At 37.7% G+C, this 14,854-nt stretch overlaps 3 protein-coding genes across 3 annotated transcripts in view; all 3 read right to left on the bottom strand.

Moving 5' to 3' along the window:
• The window catches only part of LOC117987946 (lysophospholipid acyltransferase 7-like), a 300,396-nt gene that overhangs the window by 105,818 nt on the left and 179,724 nt on the right, over nt 1-14,854 (bottom strand). The gene's annotated exons all lie outside the window — the stretch shown is intronic.
• LOC117987730 (uncharacterized) lies at nt 1,021-8,020 on the bottom strand. Its single transcript, XM_034974775.2, has 9 exons — nt 7,676-8,020; nt 7,034-7,156; nt 6,489-6,596; nt 5,868-6,022; nt 4,982-5,143; nt 4,372-4,478; nt 3,049-3,160; nt 1,943-2,076; nt 1,021-1,196 (listed from the first exon to the last, which is right to left on the bottom strand). Exons 1-9 carry the CDS (start codon nt 7,817-7,819, stop codon nt 1,021-1,023), a joined length of 1,221 nt encoding a protein of 406 aa, XP_034830666.1. The 5' UTR covers nt 7,820-8,020.
• Nucleotides 8,151-14,522, bottom strand: Rpn5 (regulatory particle non-ATPase 5). The gene is made up of 10 exons (XM_034974769.2): nt 14,369-14,522; nt 14,211-14,283; nt 14,009-14,125; nt 13,740-13,852; nt 13,209-13,396; nt 11,724-11,914; nt 10,884-11,107; nt 9,738-9,894; nt 9,107-9,270; nt 8,151-8,955 (listed from the first exon to the last, which is right to left on the bottom strand). The coding sequence occupies exons 2-10, from the start codon at nt 14,268-14,270 to the stop codon at nt 8,817-8,819; spliced, it is 1,353 nt and encodes a 450-aa protein (XP_034830660.1). The 5' UTR covers nt 14,271-14,283; nt 14,369-14,522; the 3' UTR covers nt 8,151-8,816.

Raw genomic sequence — 14,854 nt, 5'->3', positions numbered from 1 at the left:
TACTGTAGCCCTGTATTTTTACTATTTTACGATATTAATGAACTAGATACTTAAATGAAAGCTTTATTAAATAATTAATGGTATGATTAAAACTAAGATCAGTTTATTTTAGTCTTAAAATGTTCTTTACCTGTAGATAATCGGTTGGATTCTTGACTGTCATATTCACACCAAGCGCATATGAACTAAGCGACAGCTCGCAAGGCAATTGCTCTAGTGTGGTCGTACCTCCTCGTGGTTGTTGCGGTGTACGTTGCCTCGTTCGAACAACCTCGAAGCATGTCACATCATCAAATATTTGTACGCTTGATTTGGATATGTCCAATAAATTTTTATTCCAATACAACAACTGTTCTATGTTTTCAAAATTATATGATCTGCACTGGTAATGCAAGCTTCAGTTATTTGTAATATAAAATAATGTTGAACTGACGCCATAAATCGCTAGTCCATGTATAAGATAATAGCATAAATAAAAATACATGTTCTGTAAAAAGTGTAACGCTAAATATACTTAATATTTCTCGCTAAGTAGTTTGTTTCATTGAAACCGCCACCATAAAATTAAATTCATAAGCACTTAACACTCAGTTGTATTTTAAGGACTGACTGAACTGACTAGGAGTTGTTATATAACAATTAGGAACTTTAGGACATGTTATATAACAATTAGGAATCAGAGTTTGAGTAATGCTTTACAATCACAGTTCTGACAGAGTGAACTAGAGTAAGGGAACTCTCGGTTTGATCCTGAATCGACGATTTTGTTTATTAATTCTTCTATATTATCTTCTCGGTAGGAAAGGCATTCCGAACCAGTGGTAAATGCATTTGACGATTCAAAAGTACTTGTAAAAGTTTAATTGAATAAAAAATATTTTTATTTTCAACCGACTTCCAAAGAGATTCAAACACATTCCTCGACTAGCATTTTTCTAAATCCATTGTGCAAAAGCAGCCTAATTAAGTACGTACAGTTAAGAAGAAAATCCTTTTGAACAAAAAAAAAGAGCGTATTATTTAACTAAATAATTTATTCAATGTATTGTTATAATGCCATTCCACGCAAGCTCTTCCCTTTACACTGTTAATTTCAACATCGCACCACCGTTCATAGAACTTCGCCTCTCTATCTTTTCCGATATAGAACAACTCTTCTTCGTTCACGCTCACTCGGACCGCGTATGATTGACCTCCTATAAAGTAAAGTAAAAATTCATGTTATTAAAAGTACAATTTTAGTCCTTATTGTAAAGGTGACTTGGTACTTTGACTTGACAGTTGACCCAAAGAGTTAAAATGGCGCGTGAAGAGTCATTCTGTACGGACTATACATAATTTAGGAAAATGTAGCAATTTTTTACTACAGCTACTGTTAATGCCATCTACTGGCGAAACGTTGCAGTTATCGAAAATACACTGAGCATTGATGTGAATTAGTATGGATAGGTACTATCCATACTAATACTACTACTACTATATAGGTAGGCATGGATAGGTAGGGAATCATGACCAATATCCGGAATTTTCGTAGAACTTTTAGTATGTCAATGAATAAAAAAGAAATTATAATTATTTTTAAATAAAATAATAATCTAAGATCATACCCCCTATGTAAATAATAACAAATAATAATCTTATATTAAAGTAATAATAAACAACAAATAATAATCTTATATTATAAGCAAATTCCCCTCTTCTATACTCAATATTAAACCCCGATACTAATCCCGTTTATCGACTTCCGATTGTCCGATAAAATATTAATAACCCAACCAAATCATATAATAACCTTAGCTTGTTAGGTCCTTATCATATTGGTATTGGAATTATTTTATTGACCTTTGAGTACTTGTTTAAACTTTAAAGACTTATGACCTCCCTTGTGTTAGAAAAGGTTTTTCCCTAATTGAAGAACTTTACATGGAAGAAAAAAACTTGCCTGCTTCGAATGTAAATCCGTAATGTTTCGGAAGTATTAATTGACGTTCAGCGTGCTGGTACAGATGGAAGTCGGAATGGTCCACTGGCACTACAGTCTGGTCAGACTTTCGGCAAAAGTATCCGATGGTCAAACTGAAAGTGAGTAGGTGCAATGTTATTACCATTGTAACATTATTTTATGTTGACACGACACGACCGTTAGTAAGTAAATCTTACCTAGCCTAGAGCTAAAACAGGACGAGCTGTGAATGGTGTGTGTACGAGATGCGAACGGGACGAGTTGCGAACGGGACGAGCTGCGAATTGGACGAGTTGCGAATGGGACGACTTGATAATAGACCGTTTTACCGACATAGCTCGGCGGGTTGCGAAGTTGAAGTGGCAACGAGCAGGGGCCAGAGCACATAGTTCAAAGAACCGAAGCGCGTTGACGTTTCGACTTGAAAAACAATTGACAATGGGGTCCCACTCCCAACCACAAGGTGCTGGTATTGCGACCTCGCACCGGAAAGTGCAGCATTGTCAGACACCCCACTAGGTGGACAAACGAATTTTTGAAAAGATTTTAAAATGCAGCGCCTATGGTGCTGACAAATGTGCGATATACCTTAATGATGATTTTCTGATACCTACTTATGAAAAAGTAATACATTTGATTTGTCTGATGGGCGGCTTCGGCTGCGGCTAGCTACCACTCTACCAGCAAAGCCGTGCTGCGAAGCGATTCAGCGTTCCAGTATGATGATATGCACAAACCGAAAAGGAGTACCTAGGTATGCGTTAAATAAAACTGTCAAGTGCCATGCCCTTTCTAAGTTGGTCCGCTTCCATCTTCGATTGCATCATCACTATTCTAGGTTCCCACAAGTGGAATCGCAGTCAAGGACGTACAGTACGCGGCAGAAAATAATTTACAACAACTTTTAGAAAGAGATAGTGGTTTTGTAGAGCATTGTCTCTGTCGAGACCGACAAAACGTCACATAGGTGGAGTGACAGAGACACCGCTCTACAAAGCCGAAATCTCATTCTAAAGGTCGATGTACATATTTTTCTGCAGCTACTGTACTTGCAATCGAAATAAGTAAAGATAAAATAAACTTACTGAGATAAAATAGATGGCTGTGAAACGCTACCCACGGCCATACAATCGCCGTTGTTTAGAAATATAAAGTGGTAGACGTAGCGATGGAAATTACGCCATTCGCGAAATGGTCCTGCAAAAACAAGCTTTGCTTTAAAATTACAAGACACCAAGTAAAACATATTATGATTTTTATAACTTCCTTAACTCTATCCGCGGAAAGAAGTTAGTATAGTGCTTTCTGTTAAAAGTCAAAAAAATTTATTCAAAATCTAAATATATAAAAGGAAAAGGTAACTGACTGACTGACTGATCTATCAACGCACAGCTCAAACTACTGGACGGATCGGGCTGAAATTTGGCATGCAGATAGCTATTATGACGTAGGCATCCGCTAAGAAAGGATTTTTGAAAATTCAACCTCTAAGGGGGTAAATTTATAGGGGTTTGAAATTAGTCCACGCGGACGAAGTCGCGAGCGTAAGCTAGTACCTAGGTAATAAATTAAATTTTTTCTATCCGTCATTTGTATGGGATTAAGAAACAGAGAGCGATATATTCTATTCTTTCCGCGGATAGAGAAGTACATTTAAGTATACCTAGTATTATACTTAGGTACTTAGTTTCAAATTAGATATCAAATAAGAAATGAGGAGATCCTAGGAGAACGAGTAGGTATAACCTATAGGTATGTATAACCTATAGGTATGTATAACCTATAGGCGAAAGTAATGTAAGTAAGCCTTTAGAATGACATTTCGGCTTTGTAGAGCGTTGTCTCTTTCACTCATACGCATATGACGTTTTGTCGGTCTTAACGACCGCGATAGACAAATCTGCTATCTCTTCTTCTTCACTTGAACTGTATGTCTGTTCGGTACTTTTTACTGCTACTTTTTTTTAAGGTACAAAAATAGCTTGCATTTGGCTGGCTAGGTACCTATTTTTCATTCCGGATTTCCGCACTTACACGTTTCCGTCTGTTGTACATCTGCTATCTCCTTCTGAAGGTCGATGTACATTACTTTCGGCCGCGTACTGTACATAGCTCAATGATCGCGAGGCTGAAGTGGGAATTGGCAGGGCATATAAGTAGTTCGCAAAACCGATAGACGTTACGGTCCCAAGGACCTCGCATCGGAAAGCGCAGCTTTGACAGACCCCCCACTAAGTGGACAGACGACATCAAACGAGATACAGGGAGCCGCTGGATTCAGGCGGCGCGTGACCGCGAGACCGTGGACCTTACCAGTATGCCCAGCAGTAGATATCTATCGGTTGACGATGATGATGATAGTATTTCGTATACTTCAATTAAATAGGAAAAAATTTTTTTTTTTTTACCGAAACTGCGATCTCGAACACAAGGCATATTTACTTCGAAGGATTTGCCATCTATTGAAACTGTTCCCGCAATGAAACCCATTTGCTCATAGTGTGTTTGATGTAATCTGAAAAAAAAATTAAAAAGATTCCGACGAATTGAGACTTTCCTCCTTTTTTGAAGTCGGTCAAAAAAGAGAAAAAGTATATCTAGTCTAGATAAGTTTTTAACGACGTTTTGCACGATAAATCAAAAACTATTATGGCTAAAAATAAATAAAAATCTGTTTAGCATGTAGGTACCAAGGTACCCACTTGTTATAGGTAATAGTAATCTTACTTTGAAAGTTGAAAATAGCAATATTTGTTCATGAACACATTATAATTTTTGTGATGTAAACACAAATTCACGGTTTCAGATTTTTCCCCTCATGTCTGCTATAACCTGCCTGCCAAATTTCATGATTCTAGGGCAACGGGAAGTACCCTATAGGTTTCTCGACAGACAGACAACAAAGTGATCCTATAAGGGTTCCATTTTTCCTTTTAAGGTATGGAACCCTAAAAAACCAATGATGAGGTCTGCGGGAGTCACCGGTAAAATCTAGAAATATAAAATGAAATAGCATACTTTTTAACCAACTTGAAGTAGTCTCTCGACCATGGTTCTCTTGCCATATCGTCAGCAACGCTTCGAGGCGACATCTGCGAGTTGTATTCAAACGGCGCCCATTGCGCACTCCACATCAAGTCCGCTTCGACTTGAACTGTTTTATTCGAGTTTCCTTTGGGCCTGAGAAGGATTTAAACTTGTTATTGCCTAGTTTACCTCTGTACGTAATTTTCTCATACAAATTCATGTCTCACTCTTCAGTCTCATTAAGTAGGTATGTATTTAAATATTATTGATAGCCTTAGGATTACTCTGCAAAGGCTTAAATAATACCTAGCGACGCATGTTATGTCCATGTTGTTGTCCATGAAAAGTACCATGTTGAAGCATTTGCTTAAAACATAACGCATAACTGAGTATGTTTCTACGGTAGTGGAGTGGTGCGGGAGGGGTGTGATGACGTGATGCAAGTGCTCTGTGATTCGTCAACTGTCACCCTCTCGCACCGCTCCACTCCCGCAAGTACTAGTTACTATACATAGTCTGGTATTATAATAATATCTCAGAATATTACTCTGATTTCTGAAAATACATAGATGTATGGCACCGATTCCGTTGTCTTTCTCTAAACTAAATTTAGAGTATCTGCATCCTTTTATTTTTAACAATGCTAAAAAGGGACAGAACATGAACTTTACATTTAAAGACTCTAAATTTTAGTGCACGCTACTAAACAGTAGGCTCGCGATTGTGCGCTAAAATCACGGGTTTTATCAACTAAAAATTAAATTTAAAACAGTCAAACTGCGTCTGTCCTTTTCATATTAATTAGTAAGAAGAGGATGCGAATACTCTAAAATTAGGAATCAGTACCATGTACTTGCAAAAAAAATGCGAAACTCACTTCATTTCCCCGCTGTAACGTAAAGTCCAAGCACGCATGGGTACAAAATTAGTAATATTGATGCCTTTTACGCAGTGTCCTTCGCCGTCATCTTCTGACTTCTGGAGATATGTGTCTGGGAGGCTTGGTGATAGGAAAAGATCTTCACCTTTGATCTACAATACGATAATTAGGTAGGTTATATTTAGTTTTGAATAAGAATTCTTGTTGTCAATGATAAACAATATTTCAGAAGAAGCGCGGGAACTGTGTCATTTGTGGCACAACACAACGCAAAGTAAAGTAGGTATAGATATAAGTATTTGCAACTGATAGAGGGCCACAGCTTCACTACTCTTAGATCTTAGCTTAGCTACTCGTAGATCTCTTTTAGGGACCTCTACACAGTCTTCGGCTACGGTCTTACGCCGCCCGTTTCCAACGGCTCCCCGCGACTCGGTTGATGTCGTCTATTTACCTAGTGAGGGTAACGCTGACGCTACGTTTCCTGTGCGAGATCGCCATTGGAACCCCTACGTCTATTGGTTCAAACTGTACTATGCCCCACCTATTGCCACTTCGGCGTCGCAACCCGTTGAAATCTTCAATAGAGTTTAAAACTTAACAATTATTTGTTCTAACCTTTACATACAGAAAAGAATCACAGACACGGTTCGGTCTTCGCGCTAATCCACATATGAGTGCATCACCACTTTTGGACATTCCGTTAAAGTAAACTCCATCTACAGCCTGTAAATGATAAAAAAAGATTTAGTTTTGCAACCAACTAAGCTAAATAACAATATGTGTACCTACCTAACGCAGTGCCGCAGTCATACCTTATGGTATAAGCTTGCCTTGAAGATACTCAAGCTATACCCACCTCATCGTCACCTACAGCTAGACATAGGTCTCATGCAGGGACTTTCACACAGCACAGTCTTGCACCACCTGAATTCAGAGGCGCCCTGCGATTCGTTTGATGTCTACTCACCTCCTCATTTCTGATTTGATCACGTAGAGAAACTCTCCGAGTATAGCTCTCTCCATCGCCCGCTGAGTGACTCTGAGCAATTTTTATGAGGACCATAGAAATACCTACTCGGCAGATCACACGAAGACCGAAAGGTCATAGGATCTTATCTAGAAAAGCAATTAATACAGTAAAATCTAGGAAAAATACTTACCTTACTACGAGTTCCAAGATCGTATAACTTTTCTAACAGGAGGTCATGTTCCTGGACATGAGCTGTACCGTCAGGACTACGCCCCGATTCAATAGCTAGAAGCCTCTTCAAATAGGTAATAAACTAGGAAAAATATTTATTTAGTTATATTATATCGGTATATGGATTGGTGGCTTTGAATATCAACAGGCTTTAAAAGTACGAACCTGAATCAATTTCAAATTCAAAATCTTATAAAGTCCAAATTAACGCAATCTGCAATAGATCTCGGGACTTTATAGAATGCACTTTGGCTTAGCTCTGACGTGGACATAAGGTAGTGTTAAAACGAGATAGAGATATAAAAGTCTCTTTTTTCTGTTTTAAATAATATGAACACAGTCAAAATATACTCTATTTTTTAACTAAGACAGTATGGGGAAATCCACAACCATAGGAGATACAGGGAGACGTCTTAGGATACATTAAATCTTTTTTTTGTAAATAGTTTTGGCATAGTTAATTTATTGGCCAAGCGCAACTCGTCCTTAAAAATAAACAAAACTGACTAAATTTTAAGCAATGAACAAACAGCCAAACTTCGTGGAAAAGCAATATGTATTTAAAATTACTACGGAACCCTAAAAAGGTAACTGAACTTACCTGTCTCAGCCTCAGATAAATGTACATAAACAAAAACTTAAACCAGTACGTTTTATTCCGTTGCTGATAAATACCAAAAACAGGCGGTTCATTCTTTTTGTATATAAATCGATACAGTGAAACTATAACCAATGATCCTATCATTTTTGTTTTAGTCTGAAGTGTCCAAAAACTGCTTTTAATTGTGACACTTTAATGATAATAAATGAACGTAAAACATCTGCCGATTATCTTATCAGTGTGTCGATTGCTCGGCTCGATTTCGTGCTGTACTATTTTTGTTATCGTAATAATTAACTTGCAAATGAAATGAATCGTCAGATAGCTTATACACCTACTCTACAAATCTGCTATCTCCTACTAAAGGTCGATGTACATTACTTTCTGCAGTTTGCACTGCGACACACTTCACTACAGAAACTTGCATCTTTAGGTCGATTAAAAACGAATGGGAATTTAAATGAGACAGCTCAAGGAATATTATAATTAAATATTTATTTTCTTAAATCATTCAAATACAATTTAAAATATTTAAAATAAAAAGGGCGACGAGATGTGAGGTTTAAACTTTAAAAGTACAATCATTTCATAGAACTATTTTACTCATGTCTATTCAGACGGACCACATCATGACACCACAGCGGCAAATGTTTTTGCTGCAGCTGCCTGAAGATACGTTGTCATGGTACGGTACGCGCGCCGCACACGAGTGCAATTCACGTATCTCTTAGAAGATCCGATTTCAGCGTTTAAACTATCGTGAGTGATTTCCATTATAAATATAGGTTATTCCGGCTGCACTCACGTATGCAGTCTACATCTGCCCGACTAGTTAGAAGATGCGAGTTAACGCAATAAAGGCGTTTATTTAAATTAAGAGCGCTGCGCTGTACAAGCTGAATTAAATTCCATCTTATTGCGTCTTAACAAAGAATGCTATTTATTTAAACTTTGCGAAGTGATCCTTTTGTACCTGTATTAATTAGTCTGTGATACGAGTGCCGCGAGTTGCGTTTGCGGCCACGGATGTGGTGAGAAAGGAGTTACCTACGTGTTTTCATACAATTTTGTGCCCAGTCTACATTTTTGCCGCTGCCGTGGTGTAGATGTGGCACGTCTGAAAGGACCCTAAATCGTAAACCTATTCGACAGTCGCTAACAAATGTTTGTGGACGCATTCCTCCTTGTTGATGAGGTGCGTTGTTTTGTTGACGAGTTGCATCAATGTGTTCAGGTTGCGCGACCATTCGTTCAACCGGTCAGAGGAGTCCAAGTTCAATCTGCAATGAAAGGTGCATTTTAAAACTTCGAGCTGACGACGAGTTGACTCAACGCTTCTTCTGTCTCCGTCACGCTGAGTCCGAGCAGTTCGCTCATGCGCTGCAGAGTGACAGGTGTTGTATTGACACTATACACTAGCGCATATCGTACCTGAAATGCACCACACCAGCGGGACGGTCGATCTTGGCGCGCACCACTGCGCTGACGACGAGTTGACTCAACGCTTCTTCCGTTTCCGTCACGCTGAGTCCGAGCAGTTCGCTCATGCGTTGCAAAGTGATGCGTGTGTAGTATATCGACATTATACGGATGTTCTGTGAACAACATAATATTATAATAGTTACCTACTTATAGTACGCGACAGGTTGAGATGACAATCGGAGTGGGGACGCCCCGCACTCCCGCACAGCCCCCGCGCTCACCTGGTGCGGGATAGCGTGGGTGACGTGCGGGTGTGCGAGGCGTCCTCCCGCCTCACACATTGCCATCTCGACCTGTCGCGAATTATACCTCCCTAGTAAAAAATGGAACTAAATCGAGCATTCTCTGTGCTGTGCACCAGACCATATACCAACCATTGAATTATTGAAACCAGTAAGGCCAAAAAAAAGATCAGCTTCATGTTCTATGACATGGTCAAAATTAGTTTCACATTGGGCAGCCTCCGCACTAGCCCGGTGCGGGCGAGCGCGGGTGACGTGCGGGTGTGCGGGGCGTTCCCTTCCCGATTGCCATCTCAACCTGTCGCGCTGTCAATACATATAATTCAAGTCTCACTCACATGTTCAACAACTCTATTTTTAAGATCGTTCCAGCGTTCCTGCCCTTTCTCATCAGTGGGATTGAAGAAGGGAGTCAGTCTCAACATCTTCTCATATGTGGTGCAGAGGGTACTCCATCTTATGATTTCAGGGTTGATGAATAGACCTAATAATTGCCTAAAAATTGCATTTTCATTACTTTGATTGATTAATTTGATGTTTTTGGTATGTATAGGTCACACAATCATCCGTTGTCGTTCGTTAGTAGACATACATTTTTTTGAAGAATTGATATCAGTGTCGAGTGTGTTTCGAAATGTGTCATATTATTTGTTGGTTTACAAAACATAATATGACATCTATTTATAATACAAAATTGTGGAATACATTTTTGTACAAAGACAGTATCATCTTCGGGATTTCTTGGGAGTACTGATTACGGAAATGACATCTATTTTCAAATCCAACATGGCAGACACGAAAATCAAGCGGCGGAACACATATGCTTAGTCTGATGGGTGGCTTTGACTGTGGCTAGTTACCACCCTACCGGCAAAGCCGTGCCACCAGGCGATTTAGCGTTTCGGTCGGTCATGTAGAAACCGATAAGGGGTATGGCTTTAATAAGAAACTGTCATATCCCTTCCAAGTTAGTCCGCTTCCGCCTAAGACTGAATCATCACTTACCACTGGGTGAGATCGCAGTCGAGGGCTAAATTGTAATGCAATAAAAAAAACACACCAAGTGGGAGTCACACTCCACTTTTTCCACCAAATAGATTGATAAATAACCTACTAGCAAATTTAAGGTCAGAGTTCTTTAATCCACCAATTCAACTGTAACATGTTTAAGCTGTGATAGCCTAGTGGTTAGGACGTCCGCCTTCCAGTCGGAGGTCGGGGGTTCGATCCTGGGCATGCACCTCTAACTTTTCAGAATTATGTGCGTTTGAAGTAATTTAATATCACTTGCTTTAACAGTGAAGGAAAACATCGTGAGGAAGCCTTCTAAATAATGTTCTCAAAGGTGTGTGAAGTCCACCAATCCGCACATGGCCAGCGTGGTAGACTATGGCAAAAACCCTTCTCACTCTGAGAGGACACCCGTGCTCTGTAGTGAGCCGGCGATGGGTTGATCATGATGATAACATTTTTATCAGACTTACTTGTACTCAGGCAATTTATCCAAATCCTTATCCTCGTTCAGTCTATGCGTCATATCAGCCTGCTCATTGTCATACGGCGCCAGTATGAGGAACACTACACTGCCAATGAGAGCGTCTGAGCCACCGAGCGGCCCGAGCGCTCTGAAGTGCCGGCACACTGATAGGTATTGACCGTTGTGTTGATCCACCGCTATCATTAGCCTGTAGAACTTTTCTTTTAGTTCCTAAAAGTAAATTTTTAAAAATTAAGCTTGTATTATAAGGACACTTGCGTTTATTAGTTATAAGAATGTATTAGAATTTGATGAAATGTGTAATAGAAGAGAAATTAGAAGCAATTACAAAAATTGCATTCTTATAGCATTTTCACTGAAAATTATTATTTTTTAATTTTTAAGTGGAACATCTTTATTTTATACTTACAAAGTTGGTACATTAAACTAGAATATTAGAATTAGTTTCAGTTTAGTTTTTCAGCAACTTTATTTATTATTTATTTTATTAGCCAAAATTAATTATTATTTATTGCACTTGTATCTGTCACATTTTTTAATGTATATTTTTATATCATGAATATAAAAAGATATTTTCCTAGCAGTGTAAAGTGAGACTATTCAAAAAACCTGTTATCATCAATATTTTTTGCTGGCAAAATATTATAAGAGTAAGAAGGGAGGATATGAAGTAAGAACCCTGTTACAAAACTGTGATGGTAATGAGTGACTTAAACCCTCCCGGCTTTAAGTCACTATAACTCATTACCATGATGAGTGACTTACAGTTTTGTGACAGCAGTGCTCAGTTCCAATGAAGTTTTAAGAAAAATTTTAACTAACTTACTTTTGTATCATCATCTTCAAAAAATTTTGTGTTGATCTTCTTAGATATAATCTGAGTCCGAACATAGTCCTTGATGGCCAAACACAGTCTCATTTGCTCTAAAATTAGTTCCACTTTCTCCCTTTTGTCCATGGAACCATATGTTTCTACTTGTAACTCTTGAATGATCTTGGCTGCTTCAGCAACGTTATCTAAAATTTTATTTATTTATATTAGTTACTTTAATACTTGCTTATTATTTCTTGTCATATATAATAATACACATACACACACACGCACCCACACAAACACACACACATACACACCTTAACACACGCACACACGCACTCGCATACATGCACACCACTATCACTTGTAATAGACACCGGTATAACATGTCCGACCTTAGCGCACCAAATTGTAATAACATTTATTCAAGTTTTTAGAAATGGAGAAGGCAACCCACTGTAATACAGTGTTTACTAGTGCAGGGGTTGCCCATTCATACGTCTACTAGACCTAGGTCTACTTAATTATTACTTGTTTTTATCTGTATTATAAGTATTTTTTTTTGTGTTCCTTATATGTAATTTAATATGTAATAATATCCAATAAATTTAATTTAAATTAATTTAAACAATCTGCTATATTGAATCGTTCATGACCCCATATTATACAACGTTAGTTTTAGAGTAACCAAAACCTGAAAGTAGTTTGTTCAGAATCAGTGACAAAATCTATTGCAATAATTTTTGCAACAGGTTATATTTTAACCAAAAAATACTTTAAAATCCTACAAGTTTGAAACACCTAGTTGAATGACCGCATGTACCAGCTAATTCGAGCCGCGCAAGCGGGAGCGCGCAGGGTCAACGCTAGCCATCCATAGAAATGTCCAATCATACAAGAAATGATGATAGACTGGTGATTGCACATAGGTTTTACAAAACATCTTACGGAAATTGCAGCTATCCGCCGTACTCAGAGTCGCTAATCGTTGCTTAAGATTGAGTTAAAACGAGACAGATTTATGTGAGAGATATAGCTCTGTCTTCGTTTTAACTAAACTTAAGTAACGATTATGCGACTCTGAGTACGGCGGTATGTCATGTGTATAAAAATATTTAATAAACTATGTCCAGGCTTACATCTATAACAACTTAAGAAGGATCTATTTAAGTGGCTAATAGATAAATGTTTTTTATTCTATCAATGAAATGTTGGCACATTAGGTTAAATTGACTTTTTGTCAAAATATTTGACTAGTGTTTTGGTTTTTGCGTATACTTTAGTATACGCAAAAACCAAACGTTGTATAACACCTCACACTTAACCAATAATTCTGTTTATCAAAATCTTATGAGAAGTTTGGTAAGTATAAGGAAACTGATAAACACACACACATAATACCCCTCTCTGTAGTCAGGTAATTAACACAAATCTACCAATAGAGACTAGCTATATTTAATTATTTATATATTAAACAAAATAATCATATTAGATTACCTTCTTCTTCCCGAATTTTAGCCAAGATATGAGTGAGCCTCGCTCTTTCTACTTCAACATAAATTTTACCCTCTGTTATAGTCCTTAGAGTCTCAATTAGCTTGATTTTAGTTTCTTTGTCTGGTGTCTTGTCTACATAAGTGCAACACTCTTGCACCATTTTTACGACAGCCTGTTTTAATTGCGACCTATAAATAAATGGATTTACATCAAATCAGGATGGAAAGAAAAATTATTATCAGTTTAAAATATTGTGTTAAGAGAATAAATTCCTGAAATCCCACAAGAATTTTGCAGGACCAGTCCAGCACACAAATTGAGAGGGATCCTGCATGTTTAGTGGGACTGTGCATCTACGAATTTCCCACCAGGTTGCCCTAACAGGCTTTATATTTCAAAATAAAAATATTTGCACAAGCTTTCTTATTTTTAGAGTGTAAGAATGTGTGGTGGCATGCTTTTCAAATACCCTTTTTTGTTTGTTTTAAATCCAGCAGTGAAAATATAGATTAACAACAATGTATTAAGTACCTTCTTTTGGAGAGCAGTACAATATGATCATTGAGGGATGACCAGTTTTTAGCTTCGTAACAAATCTGTACTATGGCGACCAAAATTCTTGCAGTAGATGTCATGTCTGCACCCTAAAGGAGAAAAAATGTAGTATCATACACTTTATAAAGTAATATTTGATAAAGAAGTATACTCTGTATGCCAAGTGTTTTATTTTATACATGTTAAATAGCAAACTTCCCAGATATCTGAATTTAAATCTTACACTAAGATTACAATATACTTACTGTTCTTGTTTGTTTTTCTAGTGCCAGTAGCTGATCTATAGCTTCTTGAACCTTGCCACTGGCAGCCCATGACTTCCATAACGGGATTTTCTCATCACATGTGGTGCTGTAGTCTACCTATTACAAGTAAAACATATTATAAGGTTGCCTTAGGATGTCATTTAGGTTACTTTATAAAAGAACATTTGTTAAGTTTACTTACTTCCATTTTTATTATTTTTCCACTAGTATCCAAGGACCCAATATCCCCGTTGGTAGTCATTTTGTTGTTGGATCTAAAAAACAAGTTTTTGTTAGAAACTTAGAAGCCGATCAATAGAGAAATGCATCATCATATCTGTGACACCCTATTATACTTACTGAACTGTCTTCAAAGTATACAACGATAATTTTTAGCTAAAGATTCAATCTTTAGGAAATAAGAAAATGTAATTTCTTTACAAAAAAGGCAAATTCAACAAATTGAACAAACGCTAACTCACTTAGAATGACAGCGGACATGGACAACGACAAGCCCACAGACCAATAACATGACAAGCCTGACAGACGACAGATCAACAAGCATAGAGTAGAAAATTCCAGAGAAAACAAAATCTTCTTATCATGGTTATAGTACCTAGTTATATAAATACCAATAACTAACTAGAGTTATTGTTCTGTGGTTGCTGCGGTGCGGTGTCCATTTCAGTCATCCATTTCATACAAAAATTTTGCTCTACGAAAGGTTCGCCCATATTATACCAATGTATAAAACGTAGTGATTATTTATTCTCTTTGCCAATGTACACTGTGGGTTCGCCCTTCCTGCCTGTTGTGTTGGATCATGGTTGGATCTCTGAGTCTACT

Source organism: Maniola hyperantus, chromosome 13 (assembly GCF_902806685.2).
Source record: "Maniola hyperantus chromosome 13, iAphHyp1.2, whole genome shotgun sequence".
In the NCBI taxonomy this organism is placed as follows: Eukaryota; Metazoa; Arthropoda; class Insecta; order Lepidoptera; family Nymphalidae; genus Maniola; species Maniola hyperantus.
Note: the sequence above shows the minus strand (reverse complement) of the source record. Positions and strands in the feature narration are given on the sequence as shown.